The 21,524-nt window shown below is 54.7% G+C and overlaps 6 protein-coding genes across 6 annotated transcripts; 2 read left to right on the top strand and 4 right to left on the bottom strand.

Moving 5' to 3' along the window:
• Window positions 1-206: 206 nt before the first annotated feature.
• Aud_001741 (cellobiose dehydrogenase) lies at window positions 207-3,235 on the bottom strand (the record flags this gene model as incomplete). Its single annotated transcript, XM_043287231.1, has 11 exons — window positions 207-430; window positions 482-524; window positions 569-798; window positions 844-935; window positions 979-1,027; window positions 1,071-1,164; window positions 1,207-1,328; window positions 1,375-1,870; window positions 1,927-2,748; window positions 2,795-2,973; window positions 3,034-3,235. 11 exons carry the CDS (start codon window positions 3,233-3,235, stop codon window positions 207-209), a joined length of 2,553 nt encoding a protein of 850 aa, XP_043143166.1.
• A 1,066-nt stretch (window positions 3,236-4,301) lies between these two features.
• On the bottom strand, window positions 4,302-7,036 carry Aud_001740 (sulfatase domain protein; the record flags this gene model as incomplete). Its single annotated transcript, XM_043287230.1, has 2 exons — window positions 4,302-6,648; window positions 6,720-7,036. The coding sequence occupies 2 exons, from the start codon at window positions 7,034-7,036 to the stop codon at window positions 4,302-4,304; spliced, it is 2,664 nt and encodes an 887-aa protein (XP_043143165.1).
• A 2,182-nt stretch (window positions 7,037-9,218) lies between these two features.
• On the bottom strand, window positions 9,219-15,866 carry pksP (polyketide synthase alb1; the record flags this gene model as incomplete). Its single annotated transcript, XM_043287229.1, has 5 exons — window positions 9,219-10,889; window positions 10,946-11,701; window positions 11,762-15,190; window positions 15,238-15,529; window positions 15,580-15,866. The coding sequence occupies 5 exons, from the start codon at window positions 15,864-15,866 to the stop codon at window positions 9,219-9,221; spliced, it is 6,435 nt and encodes a 2,144-aa protein (XP_043143164.1).
• Window positions 15,867-16,963: 1,097 nt separating this feature from the next.
• arp1 (scytalone dehydratase arp1) lies at window positions 16,964-17,554 on the bottom strand (the record flags this gene model as incomplete). The annotated part of the gene is made up of 3 exons (XM_043287228.1): window positions 16,964-17,365; window positions 17,413-17,468; window positions 17,515-17,554. The coding sequence occupies 3 exons, from the start codon at window positions 17,552-17,554 to the stop codon at window positions 16,964-16,966; spliced, it is 498 nt and encodes a 165-aa protein (XP_043143163.1).
• A 457-nt stretch (window positions 17,555-18,011) lies between these two features.
• Window positions 18,012-18,845, top strand: arp2 (hydroxynaphthalene reductase arp2; the record flags this gene model as incomplete). The annotated part of the gene is made up of 1 exon (XM_043287227.1): window positions 18,012-18,845. One exon carries the CDS (start codon window positions 18,012-18,014, stop codon window positions 18,843-18,845), a length of 834 nt encoding a protein of 277 aa, XP_043143162.1.
• An 811-nt stretch (window positions 18,846-19,656) lies between these two features.
• On the top strand, window positions 19,657-21,079 carry ayg1 (heptaketide hydrolyase ayg1; the record flags this gene model as incomplete). The annotated part of the gene is made up of 5 exons (XM_043287226.1): window positions 19,657-19,749; window positions 19,796-19,870; window positions 19,919-20,661; window positions 20,710-20,916; window positions 20,977-21,079. 5 exons carry the CDS (start codon window positions 19,657-19,659, stop codon window positions 21,077-21,079), a joined length of 1,221 nt encoding a protein of 406 aa, XP_043143161.1.
• Window positions 21,080-21,524: the final 445 nt, after the last annotated feature.

The raw sequence follows: 21,524 nt of genomic DNA, 5'->3' as shown, positions 1-21,524 counted from the left end.
TTAGTGTAGGGGATGAGAGAGGAAGCCGGAGACCGGCCTCTGGTCGATCATTGAGGCTATTCATTTAAGAGGCTATATCTTCCTGCCAATGGCAGCGTACAGGGTCTCACCACGTGGATGCAAACCCAGAACCTGAACTATATACATATACTGCAACTAAACAGACAAGAAGCCCTGATTCTCAATAAAGCTGTCGAGTTCTCAAACTAGGGATTGCATGTACGTGCTGACAAAGTAGCCAACGCAAGGATCCGATCCGCCGCCCGCTCAGCCGCCACCACGATATACGCTGAGGGATTGCTACTCACCATGCCGGGGAAGATACTGCCATCCACGACGAACAGATTGTCGGTGCCGTAGACCTTGGTGTTGGTATCCACCACCGCCGTGCCGCCCTTTCGGCCGTCGTCGGTGCCCATTTTGCAGGTTCCTGAATGGTCAGGTCAGCATATGAGTTGACGCGAAGGAGCCTAGCACTTACCCAGCCAGTGATTTGCGCGTCTGGTGCTCGCTGTGATTGCCATCTGCGGGAGTTAGTTTACGCAGTAGTAGCGTTGAGTTGACGTACCGTGTTGACAAACTCTGCGGCCGTGATATTCGGCGCAGGATAGGTCCAGTTCAGCCCGACGCGTTTGAGCGCATTCTGCAGGTTGACGATGCCCTGGATGACGGCGTCGACATCGTGCTGATCGCGCAGGTACGGGAGCGTCGAGACGACGGTATCCAGGTTCGCGGTGATGGTCATGCGTCCGCGCGAGGTGGACCCGCGGCCAAGGTATTGGCTCATGGTGACGGCGTCTAGATAGTCAGCCTCGGTTTAGTTATGCGTGCTGTAGCACTTACGGTTGTCGGGCGTGTCATGGCCTCCTTCCATTCTGGCGGTCCACTGGATTTGGCGGGTGATGCCGTCGGTGCCGCGGATTTCGTCGAAGAAGCTGATGGTCAGTAGGCTGTAGCTGATTGTGAGGGTGTACTTACATTGGACCGATGTTAGGGGCCGACTGGGTTAGGACGCCGATCCGACTGTCTGATATGGTCAGAGGGTGTCTCATATTGATGGGGAAACTCACTGAGATAGCTCGACGCATCGGTCTTGATCGGGTTGGTGTACGCCGCGTAGAAGTCGTAGAAGACAATGTCGGGGTGGGTGGCAACAGTATCCGTCTATCTTGTCAGTGCTGCTCGATCCTCCAGGGAGAGACTTACATTGACGTGGTCCACAAGATTCATGCCCACGGGGAGGTTGATCCAGGCCGACTGGTCAATCATCGTGGGACCATCACTCGAGCTCTTTACGATATTCAACTGATCCGTCGGTCCAATGCCGCCTGTCCGCATTAGCGCAATACAATGACAAAGCAAAGGGCAAAATACTTCGCATCAAGATCCTGGCCGAGCCAAAAGTGCCCGCCGAAAGAACGACACGCCCGGTCTTTGCAGTGACGTTGACGACGCCCTTGTATCCGCCATCCAGGAAGGGCTCCACTTCCACGCCAGTGACATGTCCGTCAGCCGTGCGGACCACCCGCTTGACGGTTGTGTTCGTCCAAAGCTTAAAGTTGCTTCGCTGGCTGGCAGACACAAGATACGTCGCCATGGGGCCGCCGCGTTCGCCGTGGGAGAACATGTACGGGGTATGGCCGTAGGTATGGTTTTTGAACGACGGGTTGTCATTCAAGGTCAGTTCGCTCCAGCCGGCTGCTTTGAGACCGCCCGCGATGACATTATAGCCCTGCTGCATGTATATCTTCCCGTCCGCGGAAGGATGGACGGTCCAGGGGATCCGGCTGAAGACCCGGTTCGTCGGGGAGACCATGTCCTCCGCTTGCCAGCCCGCGGGGAAATTGTAGGTCCAGTCAAGGGGGTTTGGCTGTTACACGTCAGTGACACGATCTGTTGATGGCGCAAAAAAAAAAAAGGACCTACCTTCCACCACAGGGCCGCATTGACTGCCGTGCCGCCTCCCAGAACGCAACCCGCCATCTGGTCGATATCGTCGCAGGCGATCCCCGCGGAATCATGCCAAATCTGATTGCACAGCCCCGGCACGTCAAATCGTGTCAGGTTGGTCCCAACCAGCCAGTCAGGCTTCATGGTACCACCCCAGCGACCCGAGGACGGGGGCCCCTTTTCGATCAACAGCACGCTGTGTCCGGCCGCGCTAAGCCGGTCCGCGACGACGATGCCGCCTGCACCGGCACCGACGACCACGTAATCAAATGACGTCCCAGCAGGCACCGGCACTCCGACAGGCCCGGAGCCACCGCCGCCACCCGAGCAATCACCAGGAACAGTCTTGTTCGCCAGAGCGGCCCACTTGGCATAGGACGCGCTGGCAGCAGAGGAATCAAGCTTCGCCACCCAGATCCCCTGCGCATCGTGCTGCTGCAGCGTAATCTTCGCAGGACAGGACGGGTTCCCTGGCGCGGCGACCGATTGCGCCCACCCGAGCACCAGCTGTTTGGCGCTAGTCGGCGCGGACCCCGTCACCCCGTTGTTGTTCCAGGCGAGACAGTCCTGGCAGCGGAAGAGCAGCGTGTAGTGCGTGGCATTGACGGTGGACGAGATCTGTGTGAGGGTCGCGTTGCCGGCGTACACGTCCGGCATGGTGTAGCCCGAGCTGAAGCGGAAGGAGGTCAGGACGGTGCCATTGTAGGGCCACGCCATGAGCAAGAGGTTGCTGGTCATGCTTCCCTTCAGGGAGACGCCGCACCATCCTGTCTTTGTGGCGTCGGTGGATGCGCATTGCTATTTCGTCAGCTAGGTAGGACACGGGGGTCAGCGAGCGCCATACCAGGTAACCAATGAACTCGGTCGCGTCCGTAGTCAACGCCGTGCTGGGTAGAGCCACACCGAAAGTGAGACCGCCGGCGGTCTGGCTCGTGGGCACTGTCCACGTATCAAACGTTATGCCCGTGCCGGGGTCGGTGTAGACCACCGGGGTGCTCGACTGGCCCAAGCATGGTTCGAGTACTAGCCAGAGTTAGCTAGCAGGCCAGGGGGGGTCAGGTCAGTAGATCAGAGGTCACGGACAGATGCTGACCGCGAAGAACGCGGCGGAGAGGCGGTTGGGGAGCTTCATCACCAACGAAGCACAGCGTCGCGGAGGTAGATGACGAGAAAAGACATGCCAGCACTCATCGAGAAGAGGGCGACACAGGTTGAAATACCACCGACTGACGGCCTCACGAGCACACAGGACGGATAAGCCGGTGCAACATCCCGTCTGGGGCATCCATGCTCTACCTTGCCGTGGAGGATCACTCTGACGGTATTGGCCCGGCCTGAGCGTTCGGACAGTGCACGTTCTGGATAAATTGGCGTTGTCATCTCAAATCCTGCCGCAAGGGGCTCGGAGTCTCGGCGCGGTTTGAGGTTTACATGTCCAACAAATGCAACCCGCTCATTTGCCAGACAAAACCATTGCACCAGGAGATTATCCGTGGGGACCGGCCGCGGATAAATAAGACCGGATATAGCGCTATTGCTGGAGATAGGCGATCGGCCTCACCATTACTGATATGGGAGCGGGGAAACTCTGTGCAGACCCTGAATAATGCGGAGTGCATGCTGCAGACGACTCAGACAGGAATCATTCCCGAGTAGATGTAGCATAAATCTGCCGGCAGCATACTAATGTCGAACGTGTCTGGAGAATACATCCGTGGTCTGTCGTGCATGGCTAAACATCCACCTATAGCGATGGCCGTAGTCCCGGGTAAAGCAAGTGATTAATATATTGTGCTGACGACCTAAGCATATATTCCGATCTCGTGCTGAGTCTTCAAGGTGTAACTGTTCAGCTGACCGCTGATAGCCGAATAAATGGGACATTGTGTTGATATGTGTTGATGGACAGGCTAGACTATACAGAGGAATACAGGCTCCCAGGGTTGCCTCACCCGACCATATGGGTCCTGCCACAAGTACAGACAATGGCACTATTCTAGAAGCTTTAGCCTAGAAGCTTTAGCTTGTCAATCAGTGACGCGTCGGGCCGCCTACCGAGGATGAGCCAGAAAGCGATCATCTTATCCTACGTTCCAGTGACCCATACCGATGCTGAAGCATACTCATTGGAGATGTAGTATTCGACATGTCTTCCAAATTTAATATGTACAATCGCTTCAAGAATCGTCCTGTTGTTTGTGACCACTCCAACGAACTGGGAAGGCGGGTACGCCTGGAGGCCGGGTATATCGACGAGATGCAATATGTGATATGAAAATGCAAAAAATCAAAACGCAGAGCTGAAGGGCATATACAAGAGAACAGAAAAGAGGATAAGAAAATATGCGAAATCATCGCTTAGGCTTGGGATGATACCGGTAGCGACGCCAGTTTTCTCTGACCCACCACGAGGCAACATGAGCTGCGTCCCGGACCCAGTCGGTCACTTCTGAGCCGTACTGTGTTTGGAGTTTGCGGGCCAGATCAACCACATCAAAGTTCTTGATCGGGTGCAGTTCGTTGGGATCCTTTTCCAGATCCGTGAACCGCCACTCCAGATCGTCGATGAGGGGGATGACCAGCCGGTAGGCGGGTTTGGCGGCGGAGCGCACCGCCAGCCAGGACCCGCCCGTGTTCATCACGGTGAACTGCCAGTCTTGCTTGCCATCCTCCTCGGTGATCAAGGGTCGAATCATCGACTGGCCTTCGTAGATGGACAGCACGTCCTTGGCCGCATGAGTGGCCTTTTCTTCCAGCGAAGAGGTCTCGATCAAGAGATCCAGGATCGTCGGCACGATCTGGTCCGAGATCACGGGGGATGTGATCTCCACGGGCGGGAGCTTGGGGTGAGCAAAAACAATGGGAACCTGGAAGCTGCCGATATGCGGATTGTCGTAGGGAGTGACGCCCCCGTCGTTGGGCAGAGACAGCCCATGATCGCCGGCCATGACGATCAAGGTCTCGTCGGCGACGCCTTTCTCCTGGAGAATGTCCATGATCTCCGCCAGCCAGTTGTCAATGAAACCGATGGTGTTCAGATATTTGTTGAGATCATCCTTGGACCTGAAGTTCTCCTTGCCCATGAACCGCTGGTAGGTGTTGTTCGGCATCCCCCACGGATGGTGAGTCGTACCGGTGAGATGGGTGATGAACAGTCGCTTGTGCTCCCGCTCGGCGTCATCGATGGCGTCGCGAAAGTACTCGCGGAGTTCGGTGTCGGGGTATCCGTAATAGTTGATCTCCTTGGACTTGACCGGATAGTGTTTGGCGCTGGGGTCTTCCAGCTGCTCCTTGGCGAGAATATCCTGGTAACCCAGGCGCGGAGTCAGCTCGTTCTGCTTGTCGTAGCCCTCGGTCACGGACTGCATCCACTTGGAGTGCCAGGGCCACGAGGTGAAATCCCCGGTCGTATTCCCAGCGTCAATCTGACGATTCAGGGCGTTGAGCACATGCGGCATGCACGGCTGGTAGATGTGATGCTTGTACTCGCGATTGAAATCAGTCACCAGGGGAGTAACGCCGCAGACGGTTCCGACAAGACTCTTGAGCGTGTAGGTGCCCGTGGTGAAGGCATTGCGGGCGCTGATGCCGCCGTACGCTTTCCGGCCATTGTGTGCAGCCGGGTCGCGCGAAAAGCCCGAAGCAAAGCCGGTGAGATACTCCGCTGTTCGGGTCAACTCGGCCAGTTTGTGCTGCACGTCATCCGGGATGGTGTGGTTCGTGTGGGAATCGGCGATGCGATTCCACATGAACGAGTCCTTGCGGAGAGGAAAGACGTCCGCTCGGGTACTCTCCAATTTCAGCAGGATGACGTGTTTGATGCTAACGTTTCCGCTGGCGAGAGCTTCCTTCAGGGGTTCTAGCACGGGATTCTGTAGATTGGAGATGTGCAACGGATCCTTGGCCGGGTTGTAATGCAGCGGGGGAGGACGACGGCGATGATGCGGTGCATGAGGCGGTCCATGAGGCGGTCCATGGGGCGGCCCATGATGGTCGTCGAATGCCGGATACCAGTCCTCGAACCCGGCTATGGGCTCGGTCGGGAGCCAATCCCACCTCGGCGGCTTATCCAGCGCAGAGCGATTCTCCAGCCAGCGGTAGTCTCCCGGCATCCGGTCGGCATCGACCGGCGACAAGCCGCGGTTCGCTGGGGAGAATGGGACGACGGGAAGCGCCCCGGACAGGAACATATACGAAGGATTAGGGGGGCGAAGGCACCGCAGGAGCACAAATGCGCCGAAGAAGATGAAGATGACCAGACGTTTGACCAGCGACTCGTGATGTCTGACCGGCGTCTCATGACTCATGGGGTCGAGAAGAAATACCGAGTCTCCATCGTCACTCTTGTCGTCCAGATAATCATCGACCGCAATCTGTTCGTACCTCTCCGGATCGATGGGATTGGTCTTCCTCCTCCACTGCGGGCAGCGAAGGCTCCAGATCCGTTGCGCTACCCTCTGCAGGGGCGCCCCCAAGATCCGCAAGACCCCGCCAGTGGCTCGGTGTATGGGTGCAGCCAGGAACCAGGAGGCGGCAATTATGATGGCCTCCACGATCAGAAACCCTGTCAAGCCGGTGAGCAGGGTGCGAACGGCAGCCGCATCGCCGTGAAAAGTCCGGACTTGTCGCCAGTGGATCTCGGCGCCGGTCACGACGTAGAAGGCGGTGGCGGAAGATGCCATGCCAGACATCAGCAAACTAATCAGAGTAACAACAATCAGCCATTTGGTGTTGCGGAAGAGCTCAGAAAGGAATAGTTGATCATCTACCTGAATGGCACAGTGCATATGGCAGCGAAAACGGCGCCAGGTCGCCAGGGGATGGTCTGGGTGAGCAGACGGACGGCGAGGATAAAGATGACATCCTGGAAAAAAAAGGTCGGACCCCACAGGAGCAATTTGGACGGTGGTAATGAGTGGAGGTGAGCATAGATGTGTAAGAATTTGGCCCAGATCAGTGAGACAAAGGCGAGGGTGAAGAAGAATTTCCGCGATACATTCCACCAGCGGTCGAAGGTGTGCGCGGGGGAATCTCGGATGACCCGAACGAGCTGGTTGACGAACGAGGAGAACTTGGGGAGGTTCATGACGACGAAGAAGGAGAAGAATGACGGCTTCTCGGCGGGATTATTAATTCCTATTTAGACGGACACTCGCATGGCCCACGATGGGGCACGCGATCAGCAAGAATTGCTACGAGAGGAAGACATCCGCATTCAGCAAGACGGAGAACGCATCGATGAGGATGAGAAGGCGATGAAGCTCTTGTTGAAAGAGGAGCTACAAAGAAGTCAAAAGAGTCAAAGATTCGAAGAGATGGTCGAAATGAATGGAGGAAAAAGGAGGAAAGACAGTGATTAGAAGAGAATTTATCAGTCTTTTTAGGAGGAGACGATGTCACTCTAAGCTGGCCTTGGGATTAGCTTGAAAGCTCTCTGGACAAGGGAATCCACTCTGGGCAAGTCACAGACAGTACTTACTTCAGCGCCCGTTAGGAGCCGCAGGGATTGGAGATTGGCGCTACTGGGAACTACTATACAGACCAGGCAGTGCACCATACAGGATGAAACACGAGATGGAGACTTTGGAGGCAACCGGACCCTAGACCCCTAGACCCTAGACCCTTGGCGTTGGGTTTGGCCCCTGATTGTGTACCAATAGTCGCCCATTGGAGGTAGTCTCTGGTAATAAGCCAATGATCGGTGGTAGAATCCTCCAAGTGGAGGAGCATCGCTTATTTTAGAAGTGCGGAGTCGTGGAAGAAAATGGCCTCAGGGCTCCGACTTTTTTACTTGACGAGGAAGGCTCTGCAAAGAGGTACCCCCTACCACATTACGTTTCTGTATTTTGCTCTTCTTGAGCATACTGAGATGAAGTGTGCAGGTGTATTACCCTGAGGTAGGTAGGTAAGTAGGTACAGTACTTTTGGCTGCCTCCTTTTCATTTTGATGTCTGGAATAGAACTTTCTTTGGGTGGGTCCTGGGCTAAACCCAAATAAGCAAGGTGGCACACGCTCAGCGCCAGGCCCAGTGATTCCTTTCCTTTTTGGGAGTGGCCACGCGGGGCAGTGTCTCTAGCCGCGCCCAATAGGAGATAGCAATGTGTCAAAGTAATGGCGCAATGTTTTATGACTGGGCCTTTGCGGTCGGTTACTCGGAGTCCTGTCTCATTTCTCCCCCTCAGCGAGGTGATATGTCAATGAGAACTTTGATTCTCATGAGACCAGGGAAGAACAAAGAGTGGCACAGCACCTGGCGGTTCCAAGGTTATGTGGACTCGGCCTACACTATAGTTAGTTGTTGGAGTCTGCCTCCTCCCATTCCTTCATCGGAGATCCCGCCGAACAAACACCAGTGGGGATGAGATGGGCAGTTGGTCGCGTGATCCCTACCAAATTAGCTTCCTTCCCATTAGTCTGGTTCTATTTCAATAGACCATACTTAGGCCATCGTAAGACAAACAGCCCCTCACCCTATTCTAACTATTTTGGAGTAGACAAAGGCGTCAAATTTGATAAGTTTGCTGCTCTATAAGACAGTGGATGTGATGTAACATTGACACTGCAGTATCATGCAAGCACATCACACAGTAGGAAAGTGATCGAATCACAGGCCTCGGTCTCGGAGCTTAAACAATAACGTGCTCTGCTTCTGACCGTGTAGATCCCACGTTCGGCTTGAACCGTGATCCTCGGTTGCCCTTTTAGAACTTAGCTGTTCGACAATCGTGAGCTGATCGTCGTAGGAGGAGCTTGATCTAACAATATCAATGAAGGCTTGACACAGCCAAAGTGTTTATTATTCCATTGAAGGGGAATCTGCCTGAGCGCGCATTTAATTCGGCCTGACGCCTAAGGCCCTCTCTGCAGTCCCGTGACTCGGAAATATATTTGGAAAGGCAACAGTCAACACACTCTGGATCACTCCAAGCACAGCCAAGGCAGCTTCTTCATCAACCATCATCATCTAATGACATGAAATGACATCGAAAGCATCATGAAAAGATGTCAGCCTTGGCGGAAACCCCCAACTCTTGGCATATCCAAGCCTCGTACAAGAAGAGTTCGACTAGGCTACTACAAGGCTGTGTGGAACCAAGCCACGTTTCATATTGACGCCGTTTCAGGCATTCAGAAAAAAGACATCCATTAGAAACTGCGAACGCAACTAAAATCGTGTTTTAAGATACAGTTGAGAAGGGGAGTAAAGTACATGTTGCAACTGTTAGCCTGAGAAAAACAATTTAGGTATGCACAACTCCATCTCAATTTAGGAACTCATGGCCTTTGCCATGAATTGTGACAACTCCTTCGCCTTCTGCCCCGTCGTCATGGTGAAATGGTTCGCTTCCTCCATCACATGGATGCCGCCAATGTTCTGCGGCCCGACCAGAGTATCCCATTTGTTTGGTCCCAGATCCGTCCGGTCGTTGAGCAGCCACTTCATTTCTCGGGGGTCCTCCGATCCATCCTCTGCAGGCTCCGGCCGGGGATCGCCCGGCTTGCCGCAGACCCCGTCCTTGGCCCAGATCAGGTAGGTCTTGGGCATCTTCTTGGCCCATTTGCTGTCATTGAACGGCAGAGGAACCGCTTTGTAGGCATCGAGCGAGTCGATGAAGGCAAGGAAGTGGGGGAGGAGCCAGTCGGGAGGCGGGCGCCTCCCGTCGCCAAAGAGCCCGATCGAGTTGAAGAACTTGTACAGACGAGGGGGCAGCTTCTCCAGACCGATGGGGAAGGGTGTGTCGAGCAGAAGCAACCGCTCCACCACCTCCCCTTCCTCAAGGATCAGCTGACGGGCCGCGTCGAACGCGCAGATCCCACCGGCCGACCAACCACCAAAGTTGTAGGGTCCCTTGGGCTGACGACGGCGGATCTCAGCGAGATATGGCTCGGTCAGCTCGTCGAGACTGCACGTGAGACTCTGAGGGGTCTTCATGTATGGGCAATTGAGACCGTAGACACAGACATCCGGCGAGAGACCCGGAATCGTCGCGTAGGAGGAAGCGGAGCCCGAACCGTCGGGGAACATGAAGAGCTTCTTCGTGGCGGTGCGGGGGTTGCCCTGAAGAAGAATCGAGGTCGCCGGAGGGTGTTGGGAGGCCTTGGGCTTCTTGGTATCGATCGTCTCGAGGAGCCTGATGGGTTCGGAAACTGGCGTAGCGGCCGGGACGAGCTTGGGCTTCAGATCCAGCGCCGCTTGGACCGCATCGAGGGTCGGGTTCTCGAGGAAGAACTCCGAAGGGAGGTCAATGTCAAGTGTCTCTCGGATCCGACCGAGCACGGTCAGGGACAGCAGAGAGTCCATGCCCATCTCTGGCAGGCTGTCGCTCGGGTCAATGTCTCCGACCGACACCCCGATCTCCTCGGCGATGATACTGCAGATGCTATTCCAGACCTTGTTTTGTCCGCCCTTGGGCGCCTTTTGCTTGACAGGAGAGTGGCTCCCAGGAGTGGTAAGTCCGCTGGAAGCTTCGGACGATGCGTCGCTGGTGAAAGAGAACTTGGACTCGGACTCGCTGGACGGCTCCGGACTGCTGCTGTCGCCGAAGCCCTTCTCGGCCAGGAACGCCTTGAAATCCTTGATGGTTGGCTGGTCTATAAACACGGACGATTCAAGATCAAGGTTCAGTTCTTCACGGTATCTGCCAGTCACCGTCAAGGAGAGCAGCGAGTCGACTCCGTAGTCGGCAAAGTTGAGACTGTCGGTCATTTCTGCCTCGGACAGACCAACCTCCGCAGCCAGGATCTCCAATGCCCGTGCAACCACTGGTGATGCCGCTCTTGCCTTGCTTGGGTTGGGCTTGGGAGGACCTGTGACTTTGATTGGGGAAGGAGCTTTCTTCTCTGCAATGGGCTTGGCTGGCACCGGCGCACTAGCTGCCTTGGAGCCTCCGACTGGAGGAAGCACGGTATCCAGGATCTTTCGAGCTAACGCTTGGAACTAGAGACCAACGTTAGTAAATCGCTTCTTTTTTCAGTTGATATTTGGGAATATACCTTGACCCCCCCGTACACAGCGATAATGTCATCCCCTTCAAAGACATAGACGTCACCCGCCCAGATGGAATCCTTCCACGGCTGCATCTTCACATACGTCTGGTAAGTAGCATCGCCGGAGAACTGCTTCAGGCAGCGCATGGAGTCCCATCCATGGTTCACGAATACCTGGTTCTTGGAGTCGGTGGCGTCGCTGGCATTCATGATGAACCCAGACAGATGGCCGAAACTGTCGATCCAGAAGGGGTTGCGATGGAAGTTGCCCGCTGGGGCTTGGAACTTGACTCGCGCCGTGGCTTCGTGCTGATTGCTGTCCAGGATGACTTCCTGGATGGACTTGAAGTTTTCGTCATAATCTACCAGAGCAGCAAACAGCTTATACACCATTCCTCGCTGCATGCGGTGAGCCTCTCCGGTCTGAGCCTTGTCCTGGAGGAGAGAGACGCTTCGCTTGATCAGGTAGGAGATTCTCTTCCACTCCGTCTCGCGCTCGGCGCAGTTGAACAGCTTGACGGTGCAATTGGCGTGCTCAACCGTTTTCTTGCCGTCCCCGTTCACAGAGTAGACCTGCACGGTCGCCTTCTGCTCGGCCCAGCTCATGACCGCCGAGACCCTGAAGAATTGATCCCCGGACTTGGCAATCAGAGGCTTAGGCACTGTCATCTCGCAGACATCCAGACCCAGGCCCTGGTATTCTGGTTTGTATTTGGTGATCAAGTGGTCGACGAGAGTTTGCGCAATGTCAGCGTAGAGAGACTACATATATGGATTAGCTTCCTTATTCGAAGTGGTGAGTGCAATGCAATATAGACTGACCGATGGGGTAAGGGCCACTCCATTGACTTTGTGGCCCTGAATAACACGATTGAGTTCTGGATCCGCGATATTATTCTCAACCACCAATGTTGCCGTGCTTCCGTCCTCGCGGCATTCCACAATCTTCTGCGCCGCGGTCGTGAGGAAGGTAGACTTGGGCGCCGATACCTCAACGGTAACAGGAGCCCCCTTGGTAAGGCAAAAATTGTTCGTGTAAGGGATCCAGTAATTCTTCAGGTCCCAGCAGTACCGGGGTAAATTGAGAACCTCGTGGGCCGAGCTGAAGTCCTGGTGGAATTCCTTCCAGTCGAGCTCGACGCCTGCTAGATGCAACGTCGAGAGACTGTTGGAAAGGATCTTCCATGGATCGTCGTCGCGGCGGAGTGAAGGAACGGTAGTCGCCTGCGGACCAAAGGTGGACTTGATCATTCCCGAGCAGATGGGATGCGATCCCACTTCAACCCAGAGCGTGGCGTCATTCATCAACTTGGCGTGCCGAGTCGCCTCAAGAGCGCCAAGGAAGTTGACGGCTTCCCGGCAATGCTTTACCATGTACTTCGGGCCCAGCACACTGTAGTTCGACTCCGTGATTACCTCTCCGTTCAGAGCAGAGACGAACGGGACCGAGGGCTTGTGGAAAACAACTCCCTGGGCGCTCTCTTCGAACGATTCGAGTATCGGGTCCACTTGGGCCGAGTGGAACGCGAACGGGACTCTGAGCTTGGTGGACTTCAGATTCTGACTGGAGCACTGCTGTGCCAACTCATCGATCCGACCGCTGAGCCCGCTGATTACCGTCTCGGTAGGACCGTTGATGCAGGCGACGGCGTGGGCCTCAGGATCGAGCAGATGCTGGATCTCGGAGACAGCAGCCTTGACGGCAAGCATGGCGTGGGTCCCCATCTGACACTGCTCCGTGAGAAGCTGCGCGCGACGGCCACACAGGTAAATCGTGTCACTGGTGGACAAGACGCCAGCAGTGTTCAGCGCTGCGTAGTCTCCCAGACTGTGACCCAGAACGAAGGCAGGAGTAACACCAAGACCCTTCCAGTAGTCGACCAGAGCCATTTGGAGGCATGTGGTTCCTAGCTGCGTCACGACCGGGCTCAGTTCTTCCACAGGCACACTACCGTCAATCAAGGGGAGAATAGAGGGGAACCCTTGGCTTTGAGCAATGCAGTCGAGTCGGTGAATCGTGCTTCTGAATGCGGCACAATCCTCGTACAGCTGCTTGCCCATCCCAGTGTACTGAGCCCCCTGGCCGGTGAAGACGAACCCAGTCTTGGGAGCTGTTGCGGGGACGGGAGTGGTGACATCTTGGTCGGCGCGTTGACGCAGGGCATCACGGATATCCTTCACACTCGATCCTACAGCGGTCACCCTGAATGGGTGATGCATACGACGCGCAGTGGTGGTATAAGCCAGACTTGCAAGGAACCGTCTCTCGTTCACTGGGGACGATGGCGCATGCGTGTTGATGTACTTGATCAAGGAGTTGATGTTGCGCTTCAGTGCGCTCTGGGACCGTGCCGTCACAGACACCACATGTACACTCCGTGGATCCTGCCCTGTGATCTCACGCAGGGGAGCATCTTCCATCAGGAGAGCGGTGTTACCGCCCGCAGCAGAGAAGTTGTTGATGAACATCTTCCGCTTGCCCGATACTGGTCTGTTCCAGGGGGTTGGCTTGAAGGCGATATGGACATTGCGCTGGGCCAGGTCTGTGGGGAAGTTGTGGTTAATCTTCGTTTTGATTCCGCAGTGCGGCGGGATCATGTTCTGCTTCAACATCAACAGCACCTTGACCAAGGATGTCACTCCGGAAGCTGATTCCCCATGCCCAATGTTCGACTTGGCAGAACCCAGGTAAAGGGAATTGGCCGGGCCGCGGCGGTAGTCTGGTGCGAAGACGTCAAGGACGGATTGCATCTCGACGGCGTCTCCTGCCTGAGTGCCAGTTCCGTGCATTTCCACGTAGCCGACCTCGTGTGGGTTTGTGTTGGTCTCGTTGAGGAGCTTGTTGAAGATGAATGCCTGCGCGCCCACATGGGGACGGGTGATGGAGACAGCTTCGGCCGAGTGGTTGGTGTAGGCCGCATTGATGATTCCCAGAATGGGATCGTTGTCAGCTTCGGCATCCTCCAGACGCTTCAGGACGATGGTGCCCACCCCGTCAGCCCGGCAGTAGCCATCCGCGCCATCATCGAAGGTGTTACAGTTTCCTGTCCGAGACAAGAAGTGGCCGCGGTCCAGACCGGCATGGTTGTCGGGGTTGGTGAGGAGATTCACTCCGCCGCTGATGGCGGTGTCGCAGTCATTCCTCCAGATGGCGTTGCAGGCCAAATGGATGGCAGCAAGACTGGATGAGCAGGCAGTATCAACGCTTACACTGGGGCCACTGAACTTGAAGTAGTAGTTGATTCGACCGGGCGTGAATGCTCGGTTGCCGCCAGGAATGAAGTAAGTGTCGATATCCTGACCGCTGTTGATCTCACGATAATCATCACTGGTCATACCCATGAAGATACCAACGCGGTCTCTCTGAGTGGATGGGCTGCTGTTCGGAACAAAGCCCGCCATTTCCAGAGCCTCATAAGCCGACAACAGAGCCAGTCGCTGTGCTGGGTCTGCCTGAAGGGCCTCTCGGGGAGACATATTGAAGAAACGGGCATCGAACAGACCGGGCTCGTTGATCCAGCAACCGTATGGAACTTTACTGGTGTTTCTCTTTTTGCCGGTCTCGTCTACGTGGGCGTCGACGTCCCATCGCTCCGGCGGGACCTTTTTGTGAACATCCAGACCTTTGTACAACAAGTCCCAAAAGGCTTCCACCCCATCTGCCTCGGGGAAACGTCCTGACATTCCGATAATGGCGATTTTGGACCGGGAAGCATTGCCCGTGGCATTGAGAGCGGCTGGGTCCATTTGAGGAGCGCCGACGCCGGTGTCTACCTCGACCTGGCAGTTTCCCATACGCTGGAGCGCAGTAACCAAGCCTTGCGTGGCGTTGCTGGCAATAGGGAGAATCCTCCAGGGCTTGTCGTTGGCAGCCTGAACGATGGACAGGCATGACTCTGTGGCTTTGTCCCAACAAATCCTGCGCAAAAGAATTTCCTCCAGAGCCACCTTCAACAGGTCACGCATGCTCTTTGCCTGGACCAGCTTGCCAGTGTTACTCGAGACCAATGAAATCCGCGGCGCGTAGCGTGAAATCACGTCCTCGGAGCAGAAACTGAGGATATCACGAATCTCTCGGTCATTGTACAGATGTGGTGCGTGGTACGGGCCGCAGACTCCGGGAGCCTTGAAGTGTTTGTACTCCTTCGGAAGACCTTCGATAAATTTGTCGAGAATGTCGGGTGGTGCGCTGATGGTGAGACCTTTCGAGCCGACTGCGCTGATGTACGGTTGCGACGAGGGTGTAATTCCCTGGTATGTTAGTATTTTCTTCCAATGGTCGTACACGTCGTACTTACTCGTTTCTTGACAAAGTTTCTAATCAATTTGGCAGCATCCGCCTCATTAATCTCAGAGATGAGGATCGACCAGCTGCCGGAGGATGACTCCGTCGAGTCCACCATCTCTCGGACTCTCATGACACAAAGCCCGAGGTGAATAGTCAATACGACGACCTCGACTGCGAGTGGCAGTAATTCCCCGACATTCTGACAGGAGCTGACTGCGGCGCAACTCAACAGACCGGTACATGAACCCAGTAGAAGGCCGTCATCCGAGGAAGGATATGGATGTCCACGATCACCGTGGTAACTATCCGGGGTCAGCCATGTTCTGGGGATATCTTTTGAAAGGCAACTTACTCGATGAAACATCCCAGTTGATAGATACAGGTCAACGCGCTCCCCAGCGCAGGGTTTGTCCCTGACTCACGGTGCCGAGCAAGCAAGTCGGCGATGCTGGTGAACCGCGGGAAGAGTGTGCGCTGAGAAGACGGCAGCCTGGCGATTTCCTGACGCAGTGCATGGAAGCATCTTTCGATGAACGAGGCGACGATAGTATGGTTCTTCGCCTGCAATAGATTGCGGAGGCCTTCGTCACAGCTGATTGTCTGATCTCCGAAGAGATAGATGCGACGGAGATCCTCCATGGCGAGTGGTATGCGCGGCCGGCAGCTCCAAAGAGTGTGACTGCAAGGAGTTGTTATGATGGGGACCGCAGCACATGGGGTTTGGTTTGGTACGAAGGAGAGAAAACAATAGCCCCTCCGAAAAGAGGAGTCTTTAAGTGCAACTTAAACACGACCAGGGTCCAACCTCTTCAATGACAGATCCACCCGGCCTGGCCGGATAACAAGTTTTGGCATTGTCCGCTCTGGGAGGTCAGATTGCTTGTCTTGATTTAGATGCACAACGTCAGTCATCCGACTTTGCAAGCAGCACTGCGATTCGAGCAATGAGGGACACAATCGGCTCTACTGCAAATCGGGAAAGGACGAAAGCATAATTCGGTTGTTGTGAGCCTCCCAAAGCATCGCAGGAGCTTACTCTTTCCCCCTTCCATGACATTCTAGACCTCCGAGTTGGTCTTCCCCACGACCACGTCTCAATGGATGCGGGAGCTGCAAATTCTGATCCATGTTGCTTTTCTTCCGAAAGAGGAAAGGATGATGGAATTCAATGTGAGACAGCCACCATTGGGTACCGTTGGAAGCGGAAGTCTGGGACGTTAGGGAAGGCCGGCGGAGCGCTAGGGAGATCCGGGCATTCCAGCCCCCAAGAATGTCCGCATCTGGCAATGACTCGCTCATCCTTCTTGTCTGCTCAGGTCCAGTTGACAATCTCTGAGCTCACTCTGATCAAGGATTACGTCAATCAAAGACTTCGAAATCACTCCGTCCGGCACGGTGTGCCTGTTACAATGCGAACCGTCCAAATTAGGCCATCACCTAGATCAATTCGATGCTTACTCAAACCAGTGCCAAGCACTCAGGTTACTCTCGTCGCTCTGGAACTGTGGTCCCAGATGTATGTAGGGTTGCATGTTGCATTGAGGGCACTACAGACTCTCGGAGTTCAGACCTCATCCCAACTCAAATTACGCTGGCCGAGCTATATCCCAAATGCCGCAAGATTATTCCCGCACATTCTGGAACTAAAGTTTCATCGTTGAGAGGGGGTTTCGAATGACAAATCTTTGTCTCACATAGAATTGTACTTTTGCTAATCGTATTTATACTCAGACTGATCACTTCGTCGCACGAAAAACATCCTCGAACTGATACTCATTCCACCGCACGGTAGGTTTCAGGCCGGCAAACTTCCACACGCCGTCGATCTTGCGGTAGTAGTGCTCATTGGTGGCATGGCCATGCCCCTTGAGCTTGACAGTTTGCAAGCTGCTGTCCGTGTAGACCTGGTGGGCAGCGCGCAGCTGATGGTGGCCAATGACCTCTGTATCAGAGATCTTTTCCCACCAGGATTCGCCCAGCAGATGCTGGGTCTTGATGGTGGGGTCACCCAAGAAGTCAATGTCAGTGATCATAGCCATGTAGTCTTCCGCAGACATGTCGCTCCACCTCCGCAGACCGATCTGCGTGTAGTCGACAGTGAGAGTTGGGGCGATGATGCTTCGAAGTCGATCCCAATCCTACCCTAGGTGAATGCCAGTCTCCAGACCGCTGGATGTGAGCTTACCTTGGCGTCATAGCTGTCTGCCCAGTCAAAGAGGACTTTTTTTAGGGCGAGATAGTCTGGCCGGTTAGCAAAGGTCAAACATCTTTCGTCGGCGCGTCATACCTTGGAATTCAATCGTCAGATTGGGCTTCTTTTCGACCATTGTGATGTGAGGGTATGTATGTCTGCCTGCTTGACAACTGGTATTTTTCCAACTTGAGTAATGAGGACTCGAATTTTAGGTCTCAGTCCGGCCGATGAGCAATAATAAATATCAGACCACTACACGGTCAGCATCATGCAAGGAGAAGACCGTCGCGAACAGAGCCATGTGTCTCGGATGGCGTTCTGCCTATCCCAAAGCATTTTAGCTGGGAGCGGAAATTCGCAAGCAGTAACATTCCTGTCTTAGACAATCTCGTTGCACACATTCCTTTCGGCTGAAACAATGGAGCGCGAATTCGGTAAGACCTCTTGGCATATCGATCATAATTGGGCGCTTATTGCCAATAGAAGCAGTCTGTATATAAAGATTGATCACAACCTAAAATGACCATGTACACAACTAAACAAACACTCTAAACAAACACCCTTTACATGCACTCCATTCAATCTTCAAAATGGTGAACACAGGAGCATATCTTCCTCTCAGCGGCAAGGTCGCCCTAGTGACTGGCGGCGGCCGAGGCATCGGGGCCGGCATTGCCCTCGAACTGGCCCGTCGCGGTGCCTCCGTCGCCATCAACTACGGACACAGCGCCAAATCGGCTCAAGAGGTCGTCGAGGCCATCCAGGCAATCGGCAACCAGGCGGTAGCCATCAAGGCGGACCTGACCTGCGTGCCCAACATCGAGTCGCTCATCAAGCAGGTGGCCAGCCACTTCGGCCGGCTGGACATTGTCGTGTCTAACTCCGGGGTGGAGAAGTTCAAGCCCCTGGAGGAAACGACGCTCGCGGACTTCAACGAGGTCTTTGATCTCAACACTCGGGCGCAGATGTTCGTCGCCCGCTACGCCTACGACCACATCCAGCCGGGCGGCCGGGTGATCCTCATGTCCTCCATTGCGGCGGGGCTGGGGGTGCCGGGCCACGCGCTGTACGCCGGCAGCAAGGCCGCAATCGAGGGGTTTACGCGGTGCTTGGCGGCCGATTTTGGGCGCAAGGGGTGCACGGTCAATGCGATTGCGCCGGCGGGGGTTAAGAGCGACATGTGGCGGGAGAACGCATGGCGGTATGCGCCCGGGTGCGACAAGGGCTCCTCGCTGGAGGAGATCGAGACGGCGCTGGCGAGCGGGAGTCCGTTGAAGCGGTGCGGTGTGCCCGAGGACATTGGCAAGGTGGTTTCATTCCTGGCGAGTCCGGATGCGGAATGGGTGAACGGTGAGTTGTCTCTTCCTTCTGGCCGACGCAAGGGTCACGGTGGGGATTGGAATGCTGATCATCTCGTGATTTGAACGAATAGGGCAGATTATCCCTGTCAATGGAGGGGCAAATGTCTGATTGTTAGACTGTGTTGTATGGTTACATTGAGTGTATTTGGAATTATCCTCGCACGAGTTCATCGCATAACGAGTTTGCTTTCGTTTGTGCTACTGTACCTAAAGTATAATCTTGCTATGTCAGGGCAACGAGCTAAATACGCCTGCTCGTTCGAATCTAATTCTTCCTCTTCATCATCCAGTGGTCTGTCTGTGTGTCCGTTGCGAGTGGCAAATTGTCAATTGACTTTATAAGGGCTGATCCATCGCGGTGTTGGGTTACGTTCGGAGACACCGAAGTCTTCTACAACCAGACATGAGTTCTAGAATTGAACACAGCAATGCTGTAGAGTATATCGAGATTGTCATGATCATGCTGACATGCTGCATGCTCCGAATTGACTTTTCAGAGCAGCATGTATGAGTCAAACATTGCAGAGTCCTTATGTCATGGACTCGGCGAATGTAACCCATACCGCATCCATTTTTGGATAAGACACTCAATTCCCCTGTGCAATGCATTCAGCGCATAATTCCAGACCGAGACATTATGCAGTATTGGAATTTGATCTATAATTAGACACGTCGAGTTCAGTCGGTGCCAGTTACTGCATTCGTGCCCCATCACCCAGCCACATCAAGGATTACCCAAATGGGAAATCTGTGTGGCTGGATGTATCTGCCTTGTTTGCTCAGCGTGTCCACCTTTCCACAAAGAGTATAAGTAGCAGGATAGGCGGTTATGAATTCATAGGTGCCAGAAGCCTAACCATTGCAAGTAGTCAAAATGCCACGCTGGATCCTCGGAGAAAAGTTCGATACCATCTTCCCCCACAAGGGCTCGTTGAAGGTCCTGTGGGAATCGAGATGGAAGTTTGCCGTATGTGTTCTCCCTAGAAACATAGAATACAGCTGATAGTCGTTAGTGTCAGAAATCCGTCTATCCCTTCCACGACGGCTCCATCGAGGACTTTGAGCCCATCTTCAGCCAGCTCATCTCGGTACTTTCCGTCGTCTCCGTATACCTGTGAAGCATGCTAACCTGACAGAAAAACATCAACGACGCCGCCTGCGATGAATACACGCAGGCGTTCCTCCCCACGGCATCTGCCCTCGAGCAAAAAGCCGCGCAGGCTCTCAAAGCCGGCAATAAAGAGGAGGCCGCGAACCTCCTCTGCCGCGCCGCGGTAGTCTACCGCATCTCCCGCTTCCCCTACGTGGACATCACCAAGCCCAACTCCATCAAGCGTGTTGCCTTCGAGCGCCAGAAACAGGCCTACCTGAAGGCGGCCTCGCTCTGGACCCAACCCATCCGCGAGGTCACCGTGCCACACACCTACCGCGCCGGCAACGACGGCGCCCACATCCCCATCTACATCCGCACCCCCGCCGGCGCTGATCAGTCCAACCCCGTCCCCGTCGTGCTGATCATGACGGGACTGGACGGCTACCGGCCGGACAACAGCCAGCGCACGCATGAGATCCTCGCGCGCGGCTGGGCGGTCGTTATCGCTGAGATCCCCGGCACGGCGGACTCGCCTGCGGACCCGGCGGATCCGGCCTCGCCTGATAGACTGTGGGATAGCGTGCTGAGCTATCTCGATCAGCGGCCGGAGCTGAATACCGCCAAGATGGCCGTCTGGGGGTTGAGCGCGGGCGGGTACTATGCGATCCGGGCGGCGCATACGCACCGCGACCGGCTGCTTGGGGCCATTGCGCATGGTCCGGGCTGTCACTACTACCTTGATCCTGAGTGGTTGGCGAAGGTCAATGACCACGAGTATCCGTTTGAGTACGTCCATTTTCTTAGAAGAATGAGGAGGAAGGGCTGACGAGATAGGTTGACGGCGGCATGGGCGACCAAGCACGGGTACAAGACCGTCGAGGAGTTCGTGGCCGGCGCGCAGAAGAAGTTCTCGCTTGTTGAGACGGGCATCGTCGATCAGCCCAGCTGCCGGCTGCTGCTGTTGAACGGTGTCGATGATGGCGTTGTGCCGATCGAGGATTGCCTGGTGCTGTTTGAGCACGGCTCGCCCAAGGAGGGACGGTATGTCATTCTCTCCTCTTCTCGTTTCCCTGGAGAACAAGAGTATACTGACTTGTGCAGATTCTACAAGGGTCTCCCACATATGGGATATCCCAACAGTCTTCCTGTGGCCTACGAGTGGTTGGAGCAGGTTCTGGCTTCGCCTTTGAAGACGAAGAACTGATCGAAGATGTCTTAAAAGTTCGGGCTATGTCACTTTTAGCACTCTACCTGATATTAACGAATACATCTCTAGCATTGGCAATCTGAATATCTGTATTGAATGGTGACTTCTGTAGCTGTAATCTGGGTCTACAGCCCAAACAGTCCATCTGCTATGTGCCTTGTCTTTCTACTGCTAGTGAGACTCGACTATATGGATGCACCTCGATAATCCCTACGGTTCTGGTACGTAGGTAGCGAGCTCGAAATGTATTACTAATGTATTACTATGCTACCGCGCTTATCCAGAGTACTTTAACACTGACGTTTCCTATTCGCTCTTGTATACAAGGTATTAACTAGTGATAGCTCAGCATGTAGACGGAGGTACGGCACCAAGAACACTCTATTGGCATATCTACCAGAGAATAATATTAAAGATAATCCAGTCAAGCTATAAACAAGAA

This window comes from Aspergillus udagawae, assembly GCF_001078395.1.
Source record: "Aspergillus udagawae IFM 46973 DNA, scaffold_1, whole genome shotgun sequence".
Taxonomy (NCBI): Eukaryota; Fungi; Ascomycota; class Eurotiomycetes; order Eurotiales; family Aspergillaceae; genus Aspergillus; species Aspergillus udagawae.
The sequence above is the reverse complement of the archived record's forward strand: the minus strand, read 5'-3'. Positions and strand labels throughout refer to the sequence as shown.